This window comes from Schistocerca cancellata, chromosome 5 (assembly GCF_023864275.1).
Source record: "Schistocerca cancellata isolate TAMUIC-IGC-003103 chromosome 5, iqSchCanc2.1, whole genome shotgun sequence".
Lineage (NCBI taxonomy): Eukaryota > Metazoa > Arthropoda > Insecta > Orthoptera > Acrididae > Schistocerca > Schistocerca cancellata.
The window spans coordinates 572,905,781-572,922,300 of record NC_064630.1 but is presented as its reverse complement, the minus strand read 5'-3'; the positions used below and the strand labels follow the sequence as shown (position 1 = coordinate 572,922,300).

General features: G+C 41.1%; 1 protein-coding gene across 2 annotated transcripts in view; it reads left to right on the top strand.

Moving 5' to 3' along the window:
- The window catches only part of LOC126187456 (tRNA-splicing endonuclease subunit Sen34), a 75,652-nt gene that overhangs the window by 35,359 nt on the left and 23,773 nt on the right, over nucleotides 1-16,520 (top strand). For both annotated transcript variants that reach the window (XM_049928547.1, XM_049928546.1), the window contains exons 3-4: nucleotides 2,826-3,069; nucleotides 11,483-11,644. In XM_049928547.1, coding sequence (XP_049784504.1) covers nucleotides 2,826-3,069; nucleotides 11,483-11,644 — 406 coding nt within the window. The remainder of the gene's footprint in view (nucleotides 1-2,825; nucleotides 3,070-11,482; nucleotides 11,645-16,520) is intronic.

The following is a 16,520-nucleotide window of genomic DNA, read 5'->3' as shown; positions in this document are numbered from 1 at the left end:
CCGGGGTTTCCAAATCCGACGTGTCCGACGCATCCAATTCTGCCTTCATAGAACAACAATGCAATATGTGACAATCATTGAGTCGTGAAATCAAAGCTTCGTCACCAATTGAATATTCATTGGATACAAATATGACCAAGCCACGGTGTTTAATAACATGCCGGGTTTATTCTTTACATTAACAGTTACAGGCCTTCCTTCAACTATACGCTTCAAAATTGATGCATAAGGCCTCCACCTAGACCACTCAAATTCCTCAAAAACAATAACATTATGAACACGAGCATCGTATCCACCAAAACCAGATTCGGAACAAAAAGGTAGATATACATGCTGCTTACGGGAAAGAATTTTCTCAATTAATGTTGACTTGCCGATATTTGTATCGCCATAAAGATATAACTGTTTTTTACGCACCTCCATGGACCGAAAGGCCTTGTTATACCACCGTACAACGCGGCCCGCCCAGCCATTATAATTTAAATGACACTCAGTTAGCGACCTGACGACCAATCGATTTGCCTGAAAAGAGTCAAAATATTTCTCAATGAAACGCATACGAGACCAATTATTAACTAAAAATGGATCAGTGTAATCTATGAATTAGGACGTTCGGCCCACCTGCGCAAGCGAACATTGAAAGACAATGCCGAGTTATTACAATTCGAAATAGGAACAGAATCATACTTAGTAATGTAAATAAGTGCCGACTTTCGACTCCTGCAGTTTTGAATGTCGAACACACCGTTAATACTACCAAACATAAATTCTAAACCACTTCTAACTTCATTCAAAAGCTTTTTTTTCCTTCAACTTAAACCTCAGGATGCCAGCTTAGGCTGCAGTTAGTTAATGATGTGACTGAGTGCCCTTCATTTAACATAATCATGTTTCCTGACAAGGCTCATTTTCATGAGAACGGTCACATCAGACAGCAAAATTGCCGCTACTGCAATGCGGTGAATCCTAAACAGAAGCATGAGAACCCCTTCATTTGCCAAAATTTACTGTGTGGGCTGTGATGTTGGCTCAAGGAATAATTGGCCCTTACTTTTTCGTGGACAAGAGCGATTGTGCAGTTACAGTGAATTTGGAACATTATGTGACAGTGTGAAATGACATTTTGGTGCCTGAATTGCAAAACTTTCATGGGGTTAAAACTAGAGATCATGGAGCCACAGGCCACTTGTCCAATGTGTCTGTACTGTGAGTTCATAAAATTTTCCCTGGTAAATTGATCTCCAGGAAAGGTGACATAAATTGGCCCCCGCATTGTCCAGGTTTGAGTTCCATGGATTTTTTTCTTATCAGGATATGTCAAATCTAAAGTGTATGCCAATAATCCAACTTCTCTGGAGCAATTGAAAGAAGATATCTGTAGCAAAGTGGCAGCATCCCAGTGTCTACATGCCAAGTCATCATGCAAAATTTCGTTTATCATTTCAAAGAGTGCCATAATTGTGCTGGATTGCATTTAAATGACATTGTTTGTAAGAAGTAAATTCATGAACTTTATATTTCAATAATAAATGACAATTTTGTTGATGGACTTCAACCTCTATTTTATTTTGACTCCTCAAATATGAACTTTCTTTTGAGACATCCTGTATAATATTGTAGCAAGAAAATGGTGTTTGAATTTTTGAAACATATATCTATATACTTGGTACAGAAAAAGCTAACTCCAACAAACTTGTTATATTGCCCACAAAAGTCATTTATGATTGGCATCTACCAGATATTCAAAGGGTTGAACAGAAATAAATATATTGCACCAATACAAATGTGTTTAAATTTATAAAACTGAATTTTTTTAGTTTTTAACACTGTCCTCATAGATGACCTACTGCTTTAATAAATTATAAAAGCTAATTCCATTAAATAGTTTTTGCATTCTCATTATTCTAGCACTTGAAAATAACTTGATATATTAATAGAATAATTCCTCTCTGTAAAAGAGTTTTCATTCCACTGTCTTTATAAACTGTTGTGTCATTATATTCAGTGCAAAAGGTCGTAAAGGTGGCATTAGTCTTGTACATTGTCTCTCTGTGTTTCCTTAAGCTTTGTTCAGATATTCAGTCTTATATGTAGAGCTAGCCTTTTCCCCGTGGCTTTGCCTGCATATGTGTTCGACACAGGTTGAACACACTGCCCCCTTCCCCTCTCTGTGTGTACCTCTGCCTCCCTCTTTCTGTCCCACCTCTATCTGTCTATCTCCTCCTCCTCTCTTTGTCCATTTCCTCCAACCCTTCTCTCTGACCTTATCCTTCGCCCCCCCCCCCCCCCTCTCTTTCCATCTCCACTTCTCACTCTTCCTTCCACCTGCCCATCTACATCTTCCACCTGTTGCATGCATCTCCCCCTCCTCTCTTTGTTCAATTCCTCCTCACTCTGTCCATCCCCTCCTCTATCCATCTCAAACTGTCCCCAACCATGCTCATTATCACATGCAGCCTCTACAATACAGTTCAATATTGCAGGACAGGACCTGAAAATCATTTATTTGTCCCTAATGTAAAGGCCGCCGTGTAAAGGAGGTCTATAAAGCAGGCTGTTACTACTCCAACACAACATGCCTGTCATGCAGGGCAGCCTACATGTCAAGGCCAGAAAACCATTTCTTGTCTGTGACATGAAGGCTGCAGGTTGATTTGGCAAGCCAATATTCTTCCCATACAACATGTCCGTCAGACAGTCTAACACACACACACACACACACACACACACACACACACATACACAATGAGTCTTTTGGGATTATAAGCAAGAATAATTGCAAAGTGATCATTATGATTACCAACTTTTCTCTTTCAAACTTATAGACAGAGCACTTAATGCAATCACGAAGAGAACAAGTAACAAATATGATAGACAAAATAGTAGAAGGCAAGAAACTTAAGTTAATGGGTGTCAAGAAAAGTAAAAGGAAAAAGACTGAATCTCCCCCAGAAGAGGCATTATGTGACATGGAGGACATCGTCATTGATAAGGAAGAGCTGCTAAAAGAAGAGTTCGCTAAAATAAAACCAGTGACCATTGAAAACACTCTTGTTCAAATTTTTTCAGGTATGTAGTAGTCAAATAATGCTTAAATGTATTTCAAATCATGATAATTATTTAAATGAAATAGCAACAACTACATTAGAGCACTTACCTCAAAACACCCTGTTCTTTCATATAATAGGTCTCAGAAATGAAAATGTTGTCATAAATTTTTCCAAGTGGAGCAATTTCGACTTCTTGTTGTTTCAATGATCAACGCTAAAATTAGTCTGGTACAGTTCACTATTCTTGTCACTTGCCAGCTATGCTCTACATTTTAACATAACTACAGCCTCCTACAACACCAAAAATTTGCCACAATATATGGCTAACTATTCTTTTTCAGTTCATTATATTCTTCTTTAAGCATGTTTTCTCATTGGCACGCAGCACTTGTCTCTGGGCCATTCCAGGTAATCAGTAGCCTCCTGTAACATTACATTTCAGAAGCTTCTAATCATTTAATTTTTGTCTTTCTCATCATTTATGTTTAGCACATTTACAGCCAAGTGCACAAACCTTGCTTAAAAGTTAAGCACAGTAAAGTCAGCTTTAACCCAGTTAAATGCAAAATTCTGGTGCTTCAACCTTGATCAAAGCAAAATGAGGGAGTTGATCACTGTTAAATTTAAGCATGACTCACACCCAGTTTTCTCACAATGGCTAAGATTTTTAAGGGTACATTATTAAGATGGAAATGTGTTTCAATGAACCAGGTTAGAATCAAGGCATTTTATATCATAACCTATAGGTATGATGAAGCCCAAAAGTTTGTCAATGTATGAATCAAACTTAACAGGAGTAGCCCTCAGGGGCTCGGCATTCATTTGATGTGTACGAGCTTGGTGACCTTAGGGTTCCTACACTTGAGGACTGATAAGCAACACCAGCTCTCTGTCACTGTAAGCTCTGATCATGCTTTAGTGACCACTGTATGATGTGGCAGTTGAATGTAGTGTGCTGCAGGGACTAATGATCTTGCTTGACTGCCTGGATTGCAAGGATTTTTGAAACCTCTGTTAAAAAAAAAAAAATCTCAGTCTCCAGGTGTGCTGTGTGCCAATGAGATGCTTGGCTGTTGGGGTGGAACAGCCATTAGTGGGCAACCTCTGGGGAACCAGCTACACCTCAGTTGTATAATGCTTACATAGGCATGGGGGGGCTCTGTCTGGGTAGACCCTTATTTCCATAGCTGCTCATGGGCGGAGAGGGAACCCTTGAAATTTTCTCCTCTTCCTCCCAGTGACTGGGCTGCTGCTAGATACCAACACCCAATCACTCAAGAGGCCTCACCTGATGAGTCCTCCAGAGAATGGAATTATTCAGGGGCAATTCAGTTTTTGGTAAAGGAATGCATGCTGCAGCTCAGAATGTGATTTTGATTGTTAAAAGAAGAGGGGGAAGCTTTGAGAAAGTTCAAAGGGGTTCACATGACATTGCAGGTGCATTAAAATCTGTCAAGGGATTGCACAGTGGGACAATGTTGGTCAGCCTCTAGTCCCAACAAGTGACAGACCTGCAGAAAGCAAAATGCCTTGGGGAATATGCCACTGAAACTGAGCTCCACAGCAGCTTGAAAGATGTTGTGACATGCAGAGATCTGGTGGACAATCCCAAAGACGAATTGGGAGATGAGTGGGCTCAAGAAGGTATAGGCTATGTGCAAAATATGAAGAGGGTGGATGGGGATCCGACTCCTTTACCCTTATGTTCAATAGTACAAAACACTGAGAGCATGTCAAGGCAGGTTTACTCTGCTTAAGCGTGCGCCACTATGTCCCCAACCCAGTGCACTGTTTTAAATGCCAGAACTTTGGGCACACCACTTTAGGGTGTAAGGGAGAAGCCACTTGTGGCAAATGTGGTAAGGTCACCCATGAAGGAGTAATTTGTTCATCTCCTTTGAAGTGTGTGAATTGCTCTAGGGTCATCCTGTCTGGAGTTCAGAGCCCAGAATTTATCCAGAAGAACGAGAGATACAAGAGATTAAAACTATGAAGTGCATCACATATGGTGAGGCCAAAGAGATGTATAAGGCCATGCTGTGGATCCCCCCTCCCCCGCCACATTCACTACCTCCTTTGCATCAGTTCTTCAGAAGCCTGTTCAAAAAGTCGATGCTGCTACGCAAATAGAGAATGCTGGTGTTAGTACAAATACCTGCATTTGTCAATGCACCTGTGCTGCTGGAGTTATTTCAAAGCCCATATCACCCCCCAGAAAAAGCCATGGTTGCCAATGTTGTGGAGCTCCCTGCCCCTCCAAAGTTTCAGTCTGGTCCACCGTCCAGTGCTGCTGCTACCACTGCCACGTTTGGAGTTCCGAAGCGTCCCTAGTCCAAAAAATTAAAGGCCAAGCTTCAACCAAGGATGGACACAGAAAGTAAGCAGATCAACAATGTTAACTTCATTCTCTCTGACATCTCTCATGATTTGTCGTCAGAGCTAATGGACATTGATGTTGATCTGGGGCACTCGTCTCGTCCCAAGACTGAGCCTCCACCCACTGTGGGCTCTCCTTGCCAGTGGAGAGACAGGTTGAAAGTGCTACCCCAGTGATAAATAGCTCCCATACTACAGTGGAACATTAATGGGTTGAGGACACATGTAGAGGAACTGAAAGTCCTAGCACAGGAGTGCCCCATGTGTTTGTGTGTGCAGGAAATACATGTTAAAGCGTCTGATGCCCCTTTACTATGAGGCTATACCTTCCATCGCAAGGATGACCTGACTGGGGGAAGGGACTCTGGAGGGGTTGCTGTGTTTGTCAGTAATTTGCACCACTCCTCTACTGTCCGCCTGGCTACTGACCTGAAAGCAGTTACAGTTGAAATTCATGTATGTCAGAGCATCATTGTTTGCTCACTGTATTTACCTCCGGAAAATGCGATAGACTCTGAGGCTCTCACTGGTCTTATAGAACAACTCTGGCACCATTTTTCCTACTGGAGACTTCCATGCCCATTATGTATTGTGGTGTGCAACCTCTACTTGCCCTCAGGTTTTGGAGAACCTCATGACATCTCATGAGCTCTGCTTTCTCAACATAGGCACTCCCAATCATTTCTGTGCTGCTACTGGATCACCTTCAGCCATCGACCTCTTTTCCTGCTCTCCAGCCTTCATGGACTCTGTTCAGTGTGGAGTCATTGATGACCATTCCAGTGACCACTTCCCACTCCAGATTCACCTACTGTATTTGGCTCTCCCTGTTCAGCCAGCTGGCTTTGTTTAAACATTGTGACATTATTCTGGGGTGAATGGACCACAGGGGACCACACGAGTGATCCACTATGCTGCTGATTTCTTCACGTTGAAGTCCTCCCATTCTTGGAGCAGCACGTACCTTGGTGAACTTACGAATGCTGCTCAGGAGTCCATGTCAGGTGTGTTGCTCCACAACAGTTTAAGTGCTGCCCAATGGGAGATAAGCTTGTATCCTTTTGATTGGAGAGTGCCAAGGCTCAGTGAATCTTCAAGGAGAGCAAGAAGAGGTCATGGCAAGTGTACCTGAACTCTGTCAAACGTCCCACTTATTCTGCAACAGTACAGGAAGCCATCATGAGGATTCCTGGTAAAGGCAATCGGTTACTTATTGTGGCGTTGTTGAAACAGGAGTGTCTCCCGAACAGTTCCCAGAGAAATTGTACAGACAATGGCAGAGCATTTTGCTGTGCTTACCGCCACTGCCAGCTGGGATCCATTGTTCTGTTCTTACCGTGCGACTATAGAAAAGGTCGAATTCGTGGTGTGGCATCCTGTTGTGACCAAATACAGTACAGTATGTTGCAGCACTTTGGAACTGGTGTCAGACGAAATCCTCTTATGATGTTTTGATTCAGTTTGGATGTCAGGCCAGTTTCCCGACTTGTGGCAATTTCCTCTAACCAGGAAAGGACCAAACGTGTCCCAGTAGTTATCAGAGCATTGCCTTAATGAACTGTGTAGGGAAGAACCTGGGGCACATGGTCAACTGTCGTCTGGTCTGCATCTCAGAGATCAGGCAGTTCCTTAGCTGAGATGTCCATTAACTGTTGACAACTTGAACCTGCTGGAGACAGAAATCCAGCAAGCATTGGCTAGGGGTATCTTTGACATCAGTAAGACATACAACACTACTTGGAGGCACAGTATTCTCAGTCATCCATACCAGTGGGGCATTCGTGGCCAGCTCCATCTTCATTCAGTCGTTTCTCTCAAGATGCCTTTTTTTCGTACAGAGTCAGTGACATGCTGTCAGATGGTTATGTGGAAGAGAATTGTGTTCACCAGGGCAGTGTTTTGTCACCCTTTTTGCCATAGCCATTAATGGTATAATATCCACAGAAGGAGTCTTCTCAAACACCACAGCAGCAAATCATCAATTGCAACTTACAGTGAAGAGGCTGGAGTTGTGGGCTGCAAAGACTGGTTTTGCATTTTCTGCAGAGAAGTGTGTGTATGTTCATTTTAATCTTTCTTGTCATTTTTAATTTACCATTTGAAGACTCTGTGAGGTTTCTGGGTCTTATCTTTTCCTCCAAGCTGTTGTGTTTACCATATTTAAAGGATCCGAAGACAAGGGCCCAGAAGGCACTGAACATCCTGAAGTGTCTTAGTTATAGGCCTTGGGAACCGGGCATGACATGTGTGCTCCAGTTTTATAGGGCCTTCGTGTGATTACAGCTGTACTGTGGATGGACAGTGTACATGTCAGCGAGGCCTTCTTACCTGAAGATCATTGACACTATACACCATGAGGGGATGAGGCAGTCCACAGCTGCCTACAAGACCAACCCTTTTCCCAGTCTTTGTACTGAGGATGGTGAACCACCACGTACCATCATGTGACAACTCATGTTGCATCAGGCGTGTACTTTCCTCACTACTCCCACTTTCCCAACGTATAGTAGCATTGTTCACCCGGCTGTGGAGTGCCTCTTTACCAATTGTCCACAGGCAGTAAGCCCATTTGGGATCCACACAAAATGTGTGCCAGCCTTCCTTGATGTGGAGCATATATAGGCTCAAATACAGGATTTTAACTGGCTGCTACCCTGGTTGCTGCAGAGGCCCAGAGTAATTTCCGATTTAATGCATTACAGTAGAGATTGCACTCCTGCTTATGTTTTTAATAAACATTTTAAGTGAGCACCGCAACTATATAGTTGTATTCATGGATGTGTATAAACAGGGGGATTCCGTTGGCTGCTCTGTTGTTTTCCCTGATTGTGTTCTCAAGATTCATTTCCCTCTAGACTTCACTGTCTTTGATGCAGAACTGTGTATGATCATGAGGGCACTGGAGATGACGAGATGTGCTGTGACTGTTAAATTCCTCATCTAATCTCACCCCCTGAGTGCCCTTCAGTCTTTGCAATGCTTGTACACAACTGATAAAGTACTCCAGGGTATCCAGGATGTCCTTGCAAATTCTGGGGAAAGTCTTTCCACTGGGTGCCAGGGAACTTAGGTACTGAGGGGAATGAAAGGGCAGATGTAGCAGCAAAGGAGGTGTTTCATGATAGTTAGTTCAGTGTGCCATCTTCCTGTATGGGAAGAGAGGCTGGAAGTAACAAACAGTAAGCTGCATGTAGTAAAACCTACAACACAGCCATCGTGTACCTGCTTCCAGCTATGCAAGCAGGATGAGCTTCTTACTCATCTTTGCATAGGCCACAGCCCTGTGACACATGGCTTCTTCCTCCAGTGAAAGGACCCTCCAATGTGTTGTGCTTGCAGTGTACAGACCACTATGTGCCACATTTTACTAGACTATGTTTTATTTTCAGACTAGAGAGCAGTGGAGATTTGCTGAATGATCTGCCCTCTATTTTAAATGACATTCAAATGAATGTGGTTATAGTTTTAAGGTTTTGTGATATATCCAACTCATTTCCTAATATTTTAGGGAGATGTTCTTAATATATTAACTGGGCAACTGGTTCACTCTTGTTTTTTGTAAGTGGTCAGCCAGTCACATTTCCCTGTGCTGTCCGTTGTCATTTTCTTCACAGCTATAGCACTTTTCAGCTTTCCTCCATTGTCTTATGGCCTGTAATATGGTGTGATTAGATAGGTCAGTGTGACTGAGGTGTGAGTGAGTTTCATTTTGTAGATTTACTCTTCACAGTGTGACAACATTTTTAGCCCTTTTATTCACACCTGTTACTGTAAGAACACTGGTAACCTCACCACTGAGTGCCCTTAAACTCTTAACACACACACACACACACACACACACACACACACACACACACACACACACACCATTTACCACGAGCAGAATAAAATCGTACCTCCTCGTGTGACCACATTACCTGTTTTTCTCCAGCAAGGGGGCCCACCTGATAATCGGATTTTGTATTTTTGGTACATCCTGAAGAAAATCGACTGCTAAGTTTTCCAACCGTGTTTATTATGCTAAAATGAGTGCTTTCTCACAGCACGAAGCGGATGGGTGGGTGGGGGCGGGGGGGGGGGGGGGGGGGGAAAAGCTGGTAAGCAAGCTGGTTTTGATTCCAGTCTGATCCAAAATTTTTAAACAAAGGTGCATATTCTATGAGCAGTTATGTGAAGCATAAAATACAAAAATATTTTGAAAAAACTACAAAATAATTTTTTTCTAATTATATCATCTTGATTAACAACCAAGATTAACAACAAAGATAGGTAGTTAAGAATTTTTGTTTGCAGTGAAAACTGGATTACAAGCAAATAAACTAGTAGTGATGACAAAAGTGAGAGCATGTGATAGGCAGCCAAGTGCAAATTCATATCTGTATTAACATCTTTGCATCTCCGGGATGTTTTCCATTGCAGAACACTTCATTCAAATGCATGGTTGGCTGATGACAGTTTACCTACTGGTGATTAAGATTGGTGCACTGCAGATACATTTTAAATGTGGTTTACTTTTAACCGTGATCACAGGACCTTCATTACTTTGCATTTTGAATGAGGTTGGCGCACTCAACTACAAGTGTCATCACAAGAACAATTTTTTTTGTCAGTGTGACTGCTTTGAGTGTAAGTTTCAAATCAAAGTTTTGTAAGAACTAGGGTTTTAATCATCCTGAGTTATTAGTGTGAAATAATGTAAAATATGTGGGAAATTTTGGCAGAACACCAAAAACTGACATAAGATAAGGGCAGTTCAAACAGGTAACTCATGTCAGCACAGAGCGATCAGTTGTTGTCATATTCTTGCCTATATGAAGTTCATAATATAGTAGGTAATCAAACTGTAGGCTATAACTCGTGGAAGTTACAGTGGTTCAAGACTCATTTTGCCATGAGTGGCATACTTACCCTCACAAATTTTTAAATTTTTGTAATGGTTTCCTGGCTAGAAGACTTAGTTTTGCACCTTACACTCCTACACCATCATAACTGATTTGATTTGATAACTTTCCCATCTGTTTAATATAGCCTTCAATATCATCTTTTGTCCGTGAAATTGTAGTGATATTATTTTTTCTCAGTGTGTGTCTGAAAGTGTGATAGTAGTGTCATAGACAGTGATGAACTGCTACAAACAGCCCATGGTGATTTCACATCTTGTGAATTTTCCTTATACGTTGTTTTGTTCTATTAAACAGGGGAGAAACGAAAAGGAAAGATATTACTTGTAAATATCATTTTTATTTTCCTTCTTGTTAATATGTGGGGTTGTCTTGTACAAGGTAAATAGTAGGAAATCATTTTCAGCTTTTGAGTTTGTTCTTTTGTCGTTAGATTTTGTGACTCAGTATAGCAGGTTTTCTGTAGCTTTAATATTATTAAATGAGATGGTTCTGTGGTTAATAAATTGGACTCATATTCTAGAATATGGCTATCATAATTTTAGACAAATACCACTACAGTTTTGTCAAAATGAATGTGACTAATTTATTTGCCCATTTGTGTCTAACCAAGGTTCCTGTCTACCTCTAGAAAAGTATGTTCTATGAGAAATGTTATTAAAGTGTAGTTGGTTCTCCATACTATTCAGATCACAACCAAAAAATACATAGCGGCAGGATACAAACAAGAATGAACTTCATTTTGCTTTCAAAAGAATTAATATGTCAGCGTGATTTCTTTTGTTTTGTTTTTGTGAAGTGCCAGTGGTTGTTCTACTACAGTGCAACTGTTGCACAAAGAAAACAGTGTCTTAATTCAGATTTGTAAGTGATTTAACCAAGTAACAGTCTATAATGTAAAATTTTTTATTCATTTTCCACTATGGTGTTAAATGGGTGAGTCTTCTACATAAAAAATCTTAAGAATCGCTTCAAAGCCTTTCAGTTTCAAGAGAGTTTTTGATAATTTTTGGGGACAAATAATGGATTTAAATATGATATAGATCTTGTGGAAGAAAATTAACCTCATTACCCGCAAAACAAGAGGGAAAAGACTAACACGTACATAATGACATGCAAATTGAGTTCATTTCAAACCCCTTTTTTTTCTTTTAGTATATCCTTGGCTGAGGCAGGAAGATGCCTGCCCAGTGAGATGGGAATTCCCAAAATCACCATTGGATAAAATACGGTACAAAGTATTTAAGGATTTGTGGGACAAGGGTTACTACATGACCAGTGGTAAAAAGTTTGGTGGAGACTTTTTAGTGTATCGAGGTAAAGTAAATGAAAATTTTTTCCATTGTAAATCATACCTTTTAGATTTGTTTCCTGATATAATTTTTACTTAAATGCAAATAGTTATTTGACATGTGGTAGTACAGAACTCTGAGTAACATTTTTTCTGCACTTTTTTCATTGTCTGTGAACCTATTTCATGTTGAGACTGGCATTGAGAATATGAAATTCATTTGCAGAAAGATTAAAATTTTTCACCTCCTGCTGTTTACTACATACCTCTAAGGAAACACCACATTTCTACTGCAATTACTCCATTTCTCCCACCACCACCCATTCGCTCCCTTCCTGCCCTCCACGTCACCCCCCCCCCCCCCCTGGTTTTGAATTTAATGGTGTTAATCTGACTCTTGTGCAAAGATGTGTTCTTTTCCTCTTTATGTTACTTGTTAAACCTGGTATGGCTTGTTTCTCTGACTATCTTATAATCTTTAGGGTGGTAAAGTTTGTAAAGAAATGTATTAAAATGAAATAATAGACAAAGAAAGAAAGGCATCCCAAGGTCAATTGCATAAGGTAAAGTATTACAGTCGAAGACAAAAAAGAAATGACACACCATGAAGTACTTATCCAAATGGAATGGAAATTGGTAGATGTGATGTACATATAAAGACAAACAATTACAATTTCAGAAAAATTAGATAATTTGCTCAAGAGAAAGAACCTCACCAATTGAGTAAGTCAATAATGCGGTGGTCCACCTCTGTCCCTTATGCAAACAGTCATTCACCTTGGCATTGAGTGATAGAATTGTTGGATGCCCTCCTGAGCAATATTGTGTCAAATTCTGACACCACAACAGATGATTTTGTTGGTGTACAGAAGTCAATGGTAGTCTGTGCAAGGGGTGCTGGGAGTCTGCCGCCTCCCCCTGTGAGCCACCTATTAATAGTCCTGATGGTCACTGAAGCATCAGCTGCACATCGGACTTATGATAACGATGAATCAGGTGCTCTGAGTGCCTCTCTGATGATTGCTCAGTCCTCTTGTTTAGTTATCTCTCTAGGTCGACCACTTCTTTCTTGACACTGTATTCAACCATGGTTCATCCATTTGTGCCAACGTCATCAAATAGTGGCATTGCTGCTGTTCAAATGTCGAGCTATTTGCCAATTACTCCAACCAGCTTCATTGAGTCCATCTGCTTATCCTTTCTCAAATGCTGACATCTGCATCTATTGCTCATGTGCCTGTCTGCAGAACCCACTTGCTGCCAAACAACTGAGTACATAGAATGAAATTAACAAAGCCTTTATGCCATGTTGTTAACATGACCCCTTTTTACTATTCTTGCAAATGTATGGTGAAATTGTGCTGCAGCATCACAATTCATCCATCAGCTGACAAAGTTTATAATTTTGCATTTTCTGTCAATACCTGTATGAATATTCATTTTTGACCAATTTATTTAATTCTTTCTTGGTGCATCTTTTTTGTTTTTAGAGTGTACTTTGGATGATAAGAGTGCAGGAAATACATGTGATGCCAAGTATAAAACACCAGTTTAAACAACCCTGGTACATCTCTTTGAGAACATATCAGAGAAAAAGAAAGGGGAAATTGTTGTCCATCCTCATTTATTGATTTATGGTAGTCTTCTTTCCATCTTTTGCCTCCAGTTGTTTAGGTTTTTCACTAGAGTTTTTTGAATTTGTTCTTCACATTGGTTAATTATTTCCCTTCACATTTTTCCTGATCTCTCCTCCTTTCATCTCACTCCCAACTTCAGGTTTTCAAATCTTTTTCTGTTGTGGCACCTCATTGTTGGTTTCTCTCTTGCTCTGTCATGTTGTTTTATATTAAGTTCCAAATGCCTTGTCTCCAAGATTCATGTAAATTCTCATTTCTTCAAATCTTTTCTTTTCACTTTTGTTGGACAAAAGAAACATTATTTCAGAACAGTATTAATTCTGTCAAAAAAGAGTAACAGGCGATGACAGGATAAAAAACTAAATAAAGATTATGTTACAAAGAAAAGAGAAAGAGGAATGTAATTGTAGACACATGTGCAGGGACAAGGTAGCAAAACCCAAATAGGCTGGAAGTGTAAAAACAGTTTAAAAAAGGAAACTGAAGTATTGGGGACTGGCTTCCAGGATAAAAAGACGTTATTTTGGAGAAATAAGATCAGTGACAGAAGGAAAACACATTAAAACCTGTTAAATCAACATGAGATGATAATTTATTCTCAGGTGTTGAAGAGTAAATTGAGCTTAATAAACTTCTTTGGCAGGTAGTCTGGTTCTAGACAAACAATTCTTTGTTGCTTGTGTGGTTTGTGAGTTTGTGTCTACAAATCCAACAAAGTTTTAGGTTTCAGTCACCTGTCACACATATAAATTTTTTCATCACTTATCACATCTTTCACCTCTGTCAACGATTTGTAAATGTAGAAACTCCATGTTTCGCGTTGGTTCAGTGTGAAATAAACTGTAGCCCCCCCCCCCCCCCCCTCCTGTAACTGCGTGAGTAAATCAATTCAAAGGTAGGCAAGGGGTATACCACCTCCAGGAGGATCATACCCAATAAAGTACAGTGTTGCTCCAACCAACCTGTGGGTTGATAACAGCTTTACCATCTATATACCAGAATGTATTATGATGACAATCAACTTTCAAGTGTATTGGATAAAGCTAGAATTGACAGTTTGATACAAGAAAAGCTTGTTTAAAAATGATGGAGTCAAAAGTTATAAAGCATAATGTATTGTGAGATAACTTTGCAAGTTGAATAAAACAACATATGAATTGTTGCTTGTATTGTGTAATACATTGATTTATTATGTACATATTTTTTAACGTTGTACAATAGCAAACCTAATTGAGTAGGAGTATATCATCAGGAATCTTCACTAATACACTGCAGTGCTCTTGCCATGGTCAACCCTGGTGTAAAGGCCTCTGAGACTGCAGTTTATGTTCACAAGTTGATGTGTACAATTGATCAACCATAGTGAGATGGTGTTGTGCAGAAAAGCAAAGAGAAACTCTATGGAAGCTGTGTAGTTGTAGTGTGTCAAGTAACAATGTATGAAACATTCAGTTTGCACCATGTTTTCAAGTTATTTCCAATCTTAGAAAGAAACTGGGCAAATGGTATTACGATACAATGACTAAGGAGGTGAATATAACAGCAAACTGTATGGACTCCTAATTGGGGAGAAACAGTGCTCTCTCACATGACTGAGACACACTCAACCACCAGCTGAATGTCAAATGAGGTCATGCAAAGTACTGTGTGGGACGTAACACAGGAGCAGCAGCTGCACTCCTACCATTCGCCGGCCGGAGTGGCTGTGCGGTTCTAGGCGCTTCAGTCTGGAGCCAAGCAACCGCTACGGTCGCAGGTTCGAATCCTGCCTCAGGCATGGATGTGTGTGATGTCCTTAGGTTAATTAGGTTTAATTAGTTCTAGGCAAGTTAAGTCGCATAGTGCTCAGAGCCATTTGAACCATTCCTACCATTCACAAGATGTACATGCATAACAGTGCTTTGTCACAAGGGTGAGGTGCCCTCAATCAAAGTACGGTCAGTTGCGTGTTGGATGATGCTTACACAAAATTCGAGCTTTCGCAACCCCTGGTTGCTTCGTCAGGAAAGAGGGAAGGAGAGGGAAAAATGAAAGGATGTGGGTTTTAAGGGAGAGGGTAAGGAGTCATTCCAATCCCGGGAGCGGAAAGACTTAACTTAGGGGAAAAAAAGGACAGGTATACACTCACACACACACACACACACACACACATCCATCCGCACATACACAGACACAAGCAGACATTTGTAAAGGCAAAGAGTTTGGGCAGAGATGTCAGTCGAGGTGGAAGTAAAGAGGCAAAGATGTTGTTGAAAGACAGGTGAGGTATGAGTGGCGCCAACTTGAAATTAGCGGAGGTTGAGGCCTGGCGGATAACGAGAAGAGAGGATTTACTGAAGGGCAAGTTCCAATCTCTGGAGTTCTGAAAGGTTGGTGTTAGTGGGAAGTATCCAGATAACCCAGACGGTGTAACACTGTGCCAAGATGTGCTGGCCGTGCACCAAGGCATGTTTAGCCACAGGGTGATCCTCATTACCAACAAACACTGTCTGCCTGTGTCCATTCATGCGAATGGACAGTTTGTTGCTGGTCATTCCCACATAGAACGCTTCACAGTGTAGGCAGGTCAGTTGGTAAATCACGTGGGTGCTTTCACACGTGGCTCTGCCTTTGATCGTGTACACCTTCTGAGTTGCAGGACTGGAGTAGGTGGTGGTGGGAGAGTGCATGGGACAGGTTTTACACTGGGGGCAGTTACAAGGGTAGGAGGCAGAGGGTAGGGAAGGTGGTTTGGGGATTTCATAGGGATGAACTAAGAGGTTACGAAGGTTAGGTGGACGGCGGAAAGACACTCTTGGTGGAGTGGGGAGGATTTCATGAAGGATGGATCTCATTTCAGGGCAGGATTTGAGGAAGTCGTGTCCCTGCTGGAGAGCCACATTCAGAGTCTGATCCAGTCCCGGAAAGTACCCTGTCACAAGTGGGGCACTTTTGGGGTTCTTCTGTGGGAGGTTCTGGGTTTGAAAGCATAAGGAAGTGGGAATAGAGGGAAACATTCCACGTGGGAAAAATATATCTAAAAAGAAAGATGATGAGACTTACCAAACAAAAGTGCTGGCAGGTCGATAGACACACAAACAAACACAAACATACACACAAAATTCAAGCTTTCGCAACCAACGGTTGCCTCATCATGAAAGAGGGAAGGAGAGGGAAAGACGAGAGGATTTGGGTTTTAAGGGAGAAGGTAAGGAGTCATTCCAATCCCGGGAGCAGAAAGACTTACCTTAGGGGGAAAAAAGAACAGGTATACACTCGCGCACAC